This window comes from Podarcis raffonei, chromosome 8 (assembly GCF_027172205.1).
Source record: "Podarcis raffonei isolate rPodRaf1 chromosome 8, rPodRaf1.pri, whole genome shotgun sequence".
NCBI lineage: Eukaryota > Metazoa > Chordata > Lepidosauria > Squamata > Lacertidae > Podarcis > Podarcis raffonei.
Window position 1 is genome coordinate 5,255,841 of NC_070609.1, and position 12,463 is coordinate 5,268,303.

At 46.9% G+C, this 12,463-nt stretch overlaps 1 protein-coding gene across 2 annotated transcripts; it reads right to left on the minus strand.

Moving 5' to 3' along the window:
- Nucleotides 1-5,085: 5,085 nt before the first annotated feature.
- On the minus strand, nt 5,086-12,437 carry LOC128418233 (zinc finger protein 420-like). 2 transcript variants are annotated; one of them, XM_053397723.1, is made up of 6 exons: nt 11,983-12,437; nt 11,708-11,789; nt 11,370-11,452; nt 10,797-10,923; nt 7,215-9,428; nt 5,086-5,376 (listed from the first exon to the last, which is right to left on the minus strand). In XM_053397723.1, exons 1-5 carry the CDS (start codon nt 12,394-12,396, stop codon nt 7,252-7,254), a joined length of 2,883 nt encoding a protein of 960 aa, XP_053253698.1. In that variant the 5' UTR covers nt 12,397-12,437; the 3' UTR covers nt 5,086-5,376; nt 7,215-7,251. The 2 variants fall into 2 exon arrangements, with proteins under 2 accessions (XP_053253698.1, XP_053253697.1); XM_053397722.1 differs by lacking the exon at nt 5,086-5,376 and having other exon boundaries at nt 7,189-9,428.
- Between the last annotated feature and the right edge of the window lie 26 nt (nt 12,438-12,463).

Below are 12,463 nucleotides of genomic sequence, written 5' to 3' on the forward strand. Positions count from 1 at the left end.
ATACCGGTAAATCTGATACACAGTCAGGTGAATAGAAATGTTCCCTGGGCAATCGTGGATGAATCTTGCTAGGAACCAGGGCTGGACTGCACCACAACTCAGACTGAGCTTTCCTTAAAAAGTAAAGGAAGGAAGAAGAAGGAAGGAAGAATGGATGAGTGAGTCATCTGTACTAAGTGTAACTGGGACCCAAGGCAATAGTGGGGGTCCCTCCCACCCCCAAATGTCAGGGCACATTTCTTTCCTGCTTTTGCCTCATGTTCCAGCACTTGCAATCCCCCACATTCTCAAGACTCCTGGGGTGGGTCCCTCTTTCTTTATTCTGAGGGCCAGAACTTCACCTGGCCAAAGAACAGGTGGGTGGGACCAAATAACTTGTGGGGGGGGCAAAGGACAGTGTTAAAAAAAGAGAGATACAGGATTTGCCTTCTTTCTGTGACTGTAATAATTTTATACTCTGCCTAATATTGTGATTTACTGTTTTAATCCGCCACGGGAATTTTGGGTGAACATCAAGTAATTGATTATGATGATGGGGGGGGGGAGCTTGTCACAGGAGGAGGGGAGACCCCTATTCCTCTTCACCAGCCAGAATCATCCCTACCTCTTGGCCTCCCTCATCCGAATCTCCTGCCTCTGGATCTAGATTGCTCTCTGCCACAGATTCCCCTCGCTCACTAAGCCCCGTTACCTCTTCAGACACCTCCTCCTCCCTCTGACGACTCATCATTGCCCCACCGCCCCTCCTCTGGCCCAGAGCCTCCTTCCCTTGCAGGTTCCCCAGCTGGTCCATGCAGCTCCCCCCTTGCATCCTTTATTCTGTTATCACCAGGTTGGGCTCTGCTTTCCTTTTGGGTGAAGCCAGTCCAGCCTCCTGCTCTCAGGTGCCAACCTGGGGCACCTTTTGGGAAGCCCACCAGCAGGCCTGGAGCCCAGGGATAACTCTCTCCCCCTGCACTTCCCAGCAGCTGGCATTCAGAAGCATGGCTGCCTCCAAGTGTGGGGGCCAGAAGCCATCGCTAGCCCTCTGCTCCTCCCTGAATTGGCCTCATCCTCTTCTAAAGTCGCCTGCCTTGGTGGCCATCCCTTCCTCCTGTGGATGAGAGTTCCTGGGTCTACCTGCACACTGCGACATAGAAGGACTTTATTTATTCCTACCTCCAAATGTGTCCGTCTAGCTGCCACCTGGGTTAATGAACGTGACTGTTTCCTCAATCCCATCGGGGTTCCTTTGCATGCCCTCTTCTTCCTGACTCAGTGACTCCCCCTCCCCAAAGGAGCATGCGGCGTCTTGATGCAAAGGAAGAAGAGAGTTGCAGACCTCCTGCTACTTGCAGCCTCCCTGGTTTTGAGGAGGAAGGGAGGCAGAACCTCTTATCGCTGGCTTGGGGATCCCCCTGCAGGAGCTGAGCAGGCTCCCCATGGACCCGCCCCACTTCTCCCCAATGCACCCTAAGGCAGAAAAGAGAGGAAACTCACCAGGTCCCTGAAGGAAACATGAGGCAGCTCCTGCAGAGGAGACGAAAGCCACCTTCCCCCTCTTGCAGGGAGGAAGCTGGGAAAGTGGGAGGGGCTTTTCCTCGGGAGGATAGCATCACCCCCTTTACTTCTTGTCCTCTCTAGGAATGCATCTCAATTCCTTTTAACCCTTGCAAGGTGGAGCAAACAATGTTAACATTCTCCTCTCTTAGGAGCCACGCGAATTGCAGAAATAAACCCGAATAAGGCAGGGGAGCTCAGTTGGTAGAACATGAGTCCCTTTGATCTCAGGGTCTTGGGTTCGAGCCCCAGGTTGGGCAAGAGATTCCTGCGCGGCCGAGGGTTGGGCTAGATGACTCTGGGGGTCCCTGAGAAGGATGACTCCATGGCCCCCGTGGCTGGCCTTCTGCGCTATTCCTTCGAAAGCGGAGCCCCCCAGGCCCCCTTCTCTCTCTTCTTGGGGGACCCTCCTGGCTGCCCTGCCCCCTGGGGACTCCCCCATCTCCCCAACACAACCTGAGCAGAAGAGAAAGAGACTCACCGGATCCCAGAAGGAGCTGAGACAACAGCCCTCCTCCTCCTTGCAGGAAGGGATGGGAGAGAACCTTCTCCCTTGAATTCCGGTCCTCTCTAGGAATCCAGCTCCGTTCCTTTTAACCCTTGGCGCCCCGGGCGCCCCAGCTCCCCCCTCTCTTCCTCTGCAAAGCCGGAGCCCCGGGCATGGCCTGCACCCGGAGGGGGGCCCTATTTGGGGGACCCTCTGGACTGGCCTCTGAGCTGCTCCCTCCCTCGGAAACAGGAGCAGGAGGAGCACGAAAGGTCCTGCAAGGACATCCTCCTGGCGGGCCTTTTCCTCGCCACCAGCCTGGCTCTCATTTTGATGCCAAGAGCATCAAAGGACCGAATAAGGCAGGGGAGCTCAGTTGGTAGAACATGAGTCCCTTTGATCTCAGGGTCTTGGGTTCGAGCCCCAGGTTGGGCAAGAGAAAGGACCGAGACCTTAAAACTGCACCAGCCTCTTCCCAACCCCATTTCCTTCGGCGTTACTCTCTTAGTTTTTCTTGCTAATATAGTGGTACCTCGGGTTACGAACTTAATTCGTTCTGGAGGTCCGTTCTTAACCTGAGGTACCACTTTAGCTAATGAGGCCTCCCGCTGCCGCCCTGCGATTTCTGTTCTCATCCTGAGGTAAAATTCTTAACCCAAGATACTATTTCCATGTTAGCGGAGGCTGTAACCTGAAGTGTTTGTAACCTGAGGTGTTTGTAACCCGAGGTACCACTGTAAAGCATTTTCCTTTTAATATTTCCTATTTTCCCAAACAAAGACAACCCTTCTTGTGATATGTGGAAGCTCAAGATAAACTGACATATTACTATTTGTATCACCATGTAGAACTACTATCTGTTCCGGAAGACATTCAAAAACCCAGGCACAAAGGAAAAAATGGAAAAATACGCAGCGGAAGATGTTCAACATCCGAGGCACGTTCGAAAACAGAAGGAATTATTTCCAGGTTTTCTGCATTCAAAAACCGAAACATTCAGGTTCAAAGATGCGAAAAAACTGAGGTTCCACTGTATATCAAATAAACTTTAATTGTCTAGTATCCTTTAGATGTCACTACCTTTCTTCCCCCGCCTCACAATCAATGAAGGAAATGAGGATGGGAACTTTGTATCTGGGATGCAACATTTTATTGAAACAGTGCAATGAGATTATATTACCTCTTTAACGCATTCCTGCCCTTAGCTCTTCCCTTCATCTTCTTCCATATTTGAAGGGATACCCTGGAGGACCCTAAAGGAAACAAACTTGTCCATCTCTTGCTCCTAACTCCCTTTGGCGTAAGATGGACCAAGAAGTCTGCTTCCTCATGGATACAATTCTTTCCTCTTGGCATACGCCCATTGTGAGTGATCGGAGGACAGCAGAAAGGGAATCCTTGACTTAAGCTTCTCACAGAAGAAAGGAAAGTATTAAGTATGTGAATTGCTCGTGTGATCAGAATTTGCTTCTACATCACCGGTTCGTGATCCAGTGGAGGGAATACCTGAAACAAAAACTCAGAGCCAAGAGAATGAGAGCAATCTCAGCATCCTGCAGAGACCTGGTTTATTCAAACTACTGCAATAGGACAGCCTGGCTAACCTGCTATTCAGAACGGCTAGTTCGAAAAGGCTGCCAGGAGGCATATTAGAAGAAAGATGATATACACAGCACAGAAAGACTCATATTTTTTATATATATAAATTTTTATTGGTTTTCCAACATAAATTAAACACATTACAATTCGCAATACATAGACAAACAAACATATAAACACGTATAATTTCATAACCTCATTTTCATAAACCTTATTTCACCGACTTCCCCATGCCTCCCTTTTCTGCATCCCCATTTTAAAATTTTCTTCAGCAACCCCTCATTTCAATTAACTTATAATTCACTTTCTTTAATCCTTCTTCTCTTACCCAGTCATTTACAGCTGTAATTCTGTTTTTTTACATTACCCATGACATTTTAGCACTCATTAATTTTATAACAGTTCTTAAGATAAACTTTGTATTTCTTCCAATCTTCTTCCACCGTCTCTTTTCCTTGGTCACGGATTCTGCCAGTCATCTCAGCCAGTCCCATGTAGTCTATCACCTTCGCCTGCCATTCTTCCAGCGTGGGTAGTTCTTGTGTCTTCGAATACTTTGCTAAAAGAACTCTTGCTGCTGTTGTAGCATACATAAAGAACATCCTATCTTTCCTTGACACCAATTGGCCCACCATGCCCAGGAGAAAAGCCTCTGGTTTCTTATAGCACAGAAAGATTCATAAATGCCACGACACTCTTCCACTTGCACCAAGAAAAGTTACAGGATACGTGGCTTCATGCGGATATCGACTCCTCTGAAATTACCTTGCGGTGCCCCAGAGTGCCCAGGTCATTTGGGTCTCTTATGTCTCACTTTGACACCACGCCCATGACAAACAGGACTTCCATGGGACTGTTGACATTTCAATCCCATATCTGACTTCCCCGGTACCAAAAGATGTCAAAGACATTTGAGGAGATATGCGAGTTCTCACACGGATGCTAGCTCAACTCCTCCCTCTTTCTCCAAACATCACCTGCCCTTCTAGGGTCAGATAAGGCTGGAAGAGGTAGGCAATGTACACATCACAGCTTTACACAGTGCAGGAGGGTGACATGGGGATTACAAAATGCAGGCATACAAAAATCATGCCTAATGCATTCTATCAAAAGGTTAAATGCAATAAGTACTAGGACACTTCGAACAGAATGAAAATCTATAATATCTAATATTCAACCAACTATCACAATTTTTACACCAAGTGCTTCCTATTATTATATAAACTCCGTTATATAAAATACATTGTAGGGTTTTGAGTCAATAGTCAAATAGTGGATCTTATCGAACCAAAGGCTTATATCGCCTAATAGACTTTTATAAAAATAACAAACCTTTGTCAACACAAGAAATACAAGACAAACTAGAAGACACCCAAATGCCCTGGCTAACACAAGACCAACTACATGCCCTCTTAAACAACCCAACAGTAAAATTAGCAGCAACTAGGCCCCAATTATTCTAATTGTCCCAGCGTTGCAACCCAATTCAAATTGCAACCTTTGCTGTCTCCTGCTCATCTTTATCTGCCAAGAGAAAGGAAACTCTAAAGATGGTATTAAACACCTTGGCCAAGAACTTGCAAATCACAGTTCTTGGGTACGTTGTAGGAATTACTATGGGGCACCAGATGTGGCAAAGAACCCAACTACAATTCTCACCTCATACAAACTAAGGGCTCCTAAAATTAAATCTGTATACAGCCACTACTATAATTTGCCCCCAATGTGAGTTCTTTGATGGGAAGATAGACCTTGGGGAAATTCCCATCTAAAAAGAATTCTGTTTCTTCTCAGTAAACCCACAGGATCTCTGTAGTGGGCCCTTACATCCAAAATAAGTTTGGGTATGTCCTTGAAGATCTCCACAAATGAATCTTCAATTTCCAGAGTTCTTTGATATTGCAGATTTAAGATTTTGTCTCTTTCTTCCTCTGTTCTTAAGGTAATCAAACAGTCTCTTGCTCTGTTCTTTCTTTGTCTTCTACCAATCCTAAATGCGCTCCCTATCTTAAATTCTTCCTTCCCCAGGCCCTGTTGCCAAAAGTCTGTAAATTCCTTTGTAAGGAAGTCTACCAGATTGTCTTTCTCACTTTCCGGTACTGCCCTGAGTCTTAAATTCCTCTCTTTCCCTTGTAATTCAATCATAGACAATGTCAAATCATGATCCTCAAGTTTCTTATATACCGGTGGTATCTTCTCCTGAGCAGCGGTTGCAATCTCCTTAGCTTTCTCAGCTAACTTCCGAGACGAGGCCGATTCCTCCAATAATTTTTCAATGGACTGTGTATTAGAGTTCACTTTCTTTCCCAGTTCATTTATACTTGTGGTGTTCACATCAATTTTTACTGAGGCCTCAGCTACTTGTTTATTTGTCTCTGCAACCTGTTTATTTGTCTCTGCAACCTGTTTAACTAAGTTTTCCAGAGATGCATTAATTTTACTAAGTGCCTGAGCCAGTAGGTCTTGTGATGACATAGCCTTTAGCTTTACTTGCGAAGCAGCAGCTCCCGCTGTGCCTGCTGCTCCGGATGTTGAAGCCCTGCTCTGCTGAGCAATGTCAGTTTTGTATTGTCTACCAGACCTGAGAATTTTTTCCTGTGTCGGATCTATCTTCCCTTTCTCATCTGCCATTGCACTTCCATACACAGTCCAAGGTCAGTCTCACGCCTAGTAACTTTGTTTTGAAGAGGAATTTTCCAGGCTAAGTTGCTTGGTGGCTTAATACTTGCTACAACATAATCACCTCTAGGGGGACACACTTCCAACTTCAGTTGCAACTTTTAGAACAAATATAATCCTTATGAGTCCCCTTTATCCCTTAAAAAGCCACAGTTTCAGTTAAAAAGTTACTTTTTAGTCCAAATCCGTTCAGAAAACAATTGTATCCTTTCACAGAGTATCAGTATTCTTTACCTTTGACACGTTGACAGCTGTCAAAAGCAGTCCGTTCCCAGGTTTTAGAGGCAGCAGATATAACTTTACTTCTCTCTATCCTTGCAGGTAAATAATGCTCAAAATTCTCCCCTCCACCCCTGCAAACAGGAGGGGGATGCTTTTTTTTGGTGATGGATTTGGAGTCTTTAAAAGACGTCTTTCAAAGTTACAGCTTTACAATCTCTTTGCTTTGCTCTATTTACAAGCCGGGAAAGGCAGACTTCCTGTTTATACCTTTCCCGTTTCGGTACCTAATTAGCTCAAATTTTCTTCGATTTTAATTTCTTGCTCCTACTCACGGGTAGTTGCTTTAAATCCCAATTGTCCAGAAAGGAATCAGCGCTCTCCGACTATGGCTTGTGGCTTCACTCCGCGAAGAGGGTAGACGACTCTCAGCTCTGCGCCTCTCACCCCCGTTCCGTTCGGAAGCCTTTAAAAAGGCTCCTTCGCAGTCGGGGGGGGCACAAATGGAGCCCGCCGAGTCTCCATGCTCACAGGCTTCACCGCCTGTGATTTCTTCGGGTCTCCGCTTCGCCGCAGCGGCCAGACCCAGACCTCGCAGAGCCGGTTCCCTCCGGAGCTCAGAGGGAACCCGCCATTAGTCGCTGGCGCTGACCGGAAGTCCCAATGTGAGTTCTTTGATGGGAAGCGAGACGGGCCCTGTGACTGAAGCTCTTCCCACATTCTTGGTACTAAAATAGTTTTCTCTTGCTGTGAATTCTTTGATGGATCCTGAGTTTGGCCTTCTCAATAAATCTCTTTCCACATTCCAAGCACTGATAGGGTTTCTCCCCTGTATGAATTTTGTGATGGGTTGTGAGATGGGCACTCTGGGTGAATTTCTTTCCACATTCCAAGCACTGATAGGGCTTCTCTCCTGTATGAATTCTTTGATGGACACTGAGAAGGCCTCTTTGAATGAAGCTCTTTCCACATTCGAAACACTGATATGGCTTCTCCCCTGTGTGACTTCTCTGATGGGAAGTGAAACTTCTTTTCCAAGTGAAACTCTTTCCACATTCCAAGCACTGGTAGGGTTTCTCCCCTGAATGAATCCTCTGATGGACACTGAAATAGCGTCTGTCAATGAAGCCCCTGCCACAATCTTGGCACTGATAGGGTTTTTCCCCTTTATGAATTCTCTCATGGGAAGTAAAATTGTTCTTTTTTCTGAAGCTCTTGCCACACTCTTGGCACTGATAGGGTTTTTCCACTGTATGACTTCTCTCATGGGAAGTTAAAGTGCGCTTTTTTCTGAAGCTTTTGCCACATTCCAAGCACTGATAGGGTTTCTCCCCTGTATGAATTCTGTGATGGATTGTGAGATTGGCGTTCTGGGTGAATTTTTTTCCACATTCCAAGCACTGATAGGGCTTCTCCCCTGTATGAATTCTTTGATGGACATTGAGCTGGCCTTGGTGACTGAAGCTCTTTCCACATTCCAGGCACTGATAGGGTGTCTCCCCTGTATGAATTCTGTGATGGATTGTGAGATGGGTGCTCTGGGTGAATTTCTTTCCACATTCCAAGCACTGATATGGCTTCTCCCCTGTATGAATTCTTTGATGGACATTGAGCTGGCCTTGGTGACTGAAGCTCTTTCCACATTCCAGGCACTGATAGGGTGTCTCCCCTGTATGAATTCTGTGATGGATTGTGAGATGGGTCTTCTGGGTGAATTTTTTTCCACATTCCAAGTACTGATATGGCTTCTCCCCTGTATGAATTCTTTGATGGACACTGAGCTGGCCTTGGTGACTGAAGCTCTTTCCACATTCCAAGCACTGATAGGGTGTCTCTCCGGTATGAATTGTTTGATGGACAGTGAGCTGGCTTCTTCGAAAGAAGCTCTTGCCACACTCCAAGCAGTGATAAGGTTTCTCCCCTGTATGAATTCTCTGATGGGAATTTAAACTGCCCTTTTGACTGAAGCTCTTTTCACACTCTTGGCACTGATAGGGTTTCTCCCCTGTATGAATTCTCTGATGGACAGTTAGATTGCTTCTCTCCCTGAAGGTCTTGCCACATTCCAAACACTGATAGGGTTCTCCGCCTATATGAATTCTCTGATGGACAGTGAGCTGGCTTCTTCGAAAGAAGCTCTTGCCACACTCCAAGCAGTGATAAGGTTTTTCTCCTCTATGAATTCTCTGATGGGAATTTAAACTGCCCTTTTGAGTGAAGCTCTTTCCACACTCTTGGCACTGATAGGGTTTCTCCCCTGTATGAATTCTCTGATGGACAGTGAGCTTGTTTCTCTGTCTGAAGCTCTTTCCACATTCCAAGCAGTGATAGGGTTTCTCACCTGTATGAATTCTCTGATGGGAAGTGAGACTTATTTTCCAAGTGAAAGTCTTTCCACATTGCAAGCAGTGATATGGTTTCCCCCCGGAATGAAGTATGTGATGGGAAGTGAGCTGGGTGCTCTGACTGAAGCTCCTTCCACATTCAAAGCATCGATAAGGTTTCTCCCTCGAATGAATCCTCTGATGGACAGTGAGCTGCCGTCTGTCAATGAATCTCTTTCCACATTCCAAGCAGTGATAAGGTTTCTCCCCTGTATGAATTCTCTGATGGGTCGTTAAACTGCCCTTTTGACTGAAGCTCTTTCCACACTCTTGGCACTGATAAGGTTTCTCCCCTGTATGAATTTTCTGATGGACAGTGAGCTTGTTTTTCTCCCTGAAGCTCTTTCCACATTCCAAGCACTGATACGGTTTCTTCTGAAGGGGATTTCTTTGATTTGAAGTGGAATGGGAGCTCTGACTGACGCTCTCTCTGCACTCTGAATATGGATATGACTTCTCCACTCTGTGGCTTTTGTCGTGGTCTCCCTCGTTCTTCAGCTCCAATTCATCACCACCTGCAACTGAGAGAGAAACAGATTGGAGCCTCAGGAAGCAATGGAGCCCCCAATTATGAAGCAGTGCTAATTAATGTTTCTGACCCAAGAAGAAATGAGGGGAATTAGATTTGAGGTCTTCCTCCAGGGTTCATTGCCTGAGATTCAAAAAGCCTGGTTATTTTCTTGGATGGATTTTGTTTGGCCCAATTACGGGATCTGTGCCATCTCCAATGTCACTTGTCTCTTGTCAACTAATGACAGAAAGAAGCAAGAACAGAAACAAAAAATCTGACAGAAGCTACTTGAACTTCCTGAATCCCTTAGAAGCCTACATTTAAGAAGGCATTGTGCATTTTAGAGGAGCTTGGGAAAAATACGGAGGGGTATCTTTGTCGGGAATTCAAGCCCATATCAGGAGAAACTGGCAACAATCCCATGCACCTGGCTTGATTCCTTGTTGACCTCCCTGGCTGCATTCCCAGCAAGCGCAGGCAAGGTCTCGATAGGCGATTCTTCTCAAACGTGAGAACACCCCCCCTCTTTCCTGCCCCCTGGCAGGGGAAAGAGATAGACAGAAACGTATTTACGTGTCTTTATTTCTGTCTTTGCAGCGTTACAAAAAACATGACTGCTCTCTTCAAACTCCAGCAGTGTAGTGACAAACACTTCCTGCACTTCCTGGACAGGAACAAACGGAAGAGCTCATATTACACTCTGAGCTAATTCCGGTGCTTCACACTGTGAATTGACTGTCCCTCTGTTTCTCACGGGCAGTCCCAACATTCCCATTATGTTTACTTTTCAAGCTAGACTTTGCAGCTGCATTGCTTCAATATCGTAACAATCTTAACTCCCCCAGTGGCTCTTCAGCTGAGCTCCTTTCCCCCTGCTCAGCATCCTGCGCCTCTGGCGGCCCTGGCCCTATGAGGGGAAGGAGAGGGATCAGCCTTCCTTCTCCTCTGCATCTGGCCAGATGGTTCTCAGCCCGGCTGGAGTCATGGCTGCTTTCCTGAGGCCCTTCCTGTGCTGCTGCCCCTGGTGAAGGGGCCCTGATGGGAGGCTGTGGGGCTGCAGACAGGCCAGCCCTTCAAGAGCAAAAGGGGAGCCAGCTTGGAGGGGGATAGGCATGATGATGATGATGATTGTAATAATTTTATTATTTATTACCCGCCCATCTGTCTGTGTTTCATGCTTTGAAACGGCCGAACTGAAGGAAGAATATTCACAGGGAAAGCAGTCAATAGTCTTCCATCCAAGGTTTTCTGTGGGAGTGTTAGAATCCCAGGGGCTGTGGGTGCTGCTGTGGAGCCCCATCGAAAAATCAGAGGTTCCTCCTATATAGATATATCTTGAATTTCAAAGCAGATAGGATGATCCAAGAGGAAGCCTTACCGAGAGAGTCCAAGATCCCACGATTCTCCTCCATGACTTCCTTGTGCAGAGCTCTCTGCTCAGGATCCAGCAACGCCCACTCCTCGTCTGTGAAATGCACAGCTACATCGTCAAAGCACAATGGACCCTAAAAGAAAAAGGTTGTCCTCTTAGACAACATCAAGGTGAACAGTTACACTTTGCTCTGTTGTCTTCTGCCTCTTAACTGATGTTATGTTTTAATGGGATTCTTCTTCTGCACATTTCATGATGGACACATCCCCATTTGCCACATGGAAAGATCCCCTTCCTTCTTTCCCTGTGTGCTGTTCTTGCCGGGTGGGGGGACCCTCCTGATGCCCTATAGACAACGTCAAGGTGTGCAGGGGGGGCAATGACCGGGGGATGGGAGGGGGAAAGCCCCATTGTGCGACTGATGGGGTGAATCCTGGCCACTGTTTGGTGTGGTGTGTAAACTGCTTAGAAGCCTATTTTAGCATTCAACCCTTCTTTCCTTGGCGGTTCCTCCCACCTTTCCTCTTTGTCCAACCCGTCCATGACATCCTCTTTCCCCACATGGCTCCTTCCTCCTACCTGCTCTGCTTCCACAGGGGCAGCTTCCCCTTCGCCACCAAGAAAAGATGGACAAACAGGTCTTGCTGGCATCCTTCGGTCTCCTACGGGAGAAAAAGTTAAGTGCATGCTTCACTCAGAAGGAAAACTATAGGTGGGCCTTCAAAAAAGTAAGAGTGGCCAAGTAAATGTGGACGTTAGTAACCATTTCACATATTAGTTGTGCTAAAATACACCTCCCTTTTGCTGGGCTCTTGGCCCCCTGTGACCTCCACCAAAAGATGAGAATAATTAACAGATTAGTTTCAAAATCCACAACATGTGATAAAACGGGGGAGAAAAAACTCCTTCCTCCTTACCCCGTGGCCTCTCTCTGGAGTCCAACGGAGTTCTCTCTACCTCAGAAGAATCCAGACCCATTTCTGGAAACTGATCCTTCCCCTGCAAGAGCAACAAGCATTCAAAAGAATTAGATTAGAAATGGAATGGCAAAGGACACAAACATTTTCGGGGTATCAGATATCATTCCTCGGATGCTTTCCAAAAAAAAGATGGGCAAATAAGTAGAGAATTGGGGGATACTCTCCCCAAGTTTGGAGCCCCTTGGGAGTATCCAGAGGAAAGTCTCTCTCACCTGCTGCTCTGCCTGCTTTCTCTCCTCTGCCTGACTCAGGAGGAAACCTTCAGCCAGGGCCACTGCCTGGGAACTGGTCTCCGCTCCACATTCCCTCACCCAGCTCTCCATCTCTGCTGGAAGGACAGCCAGGAACTGCTCCAAGATCACCAGGTCCAGCATCTCAGCTTTCGTGTGGGTTTCTGGTTTCAGCCACTGGCGGCAAAGGTGGTAGAGTCGGTTGCAAAGCTCTCGGGCTCCTTTGGCCTCCTGGTAGCAAAGCCGCCTGAGTTGCTGGCTCTGCACATCTGAGCGGAGGGTGTCCTCCTCACCCAGGATCCTTTGGACAGACTTTCCCCAGATTCCTCCATGGCTAAGAGTTTGGATGGAAGGGCCTCTTCCTGCTTCAGGCCCAGCTGAGTCTTGCTCTTCCATCACTGTTCTCAGGACACCTCCAAGAAATCGAAAGAAGTCCCTACGTCTTCTGCCAAATTATGTATGA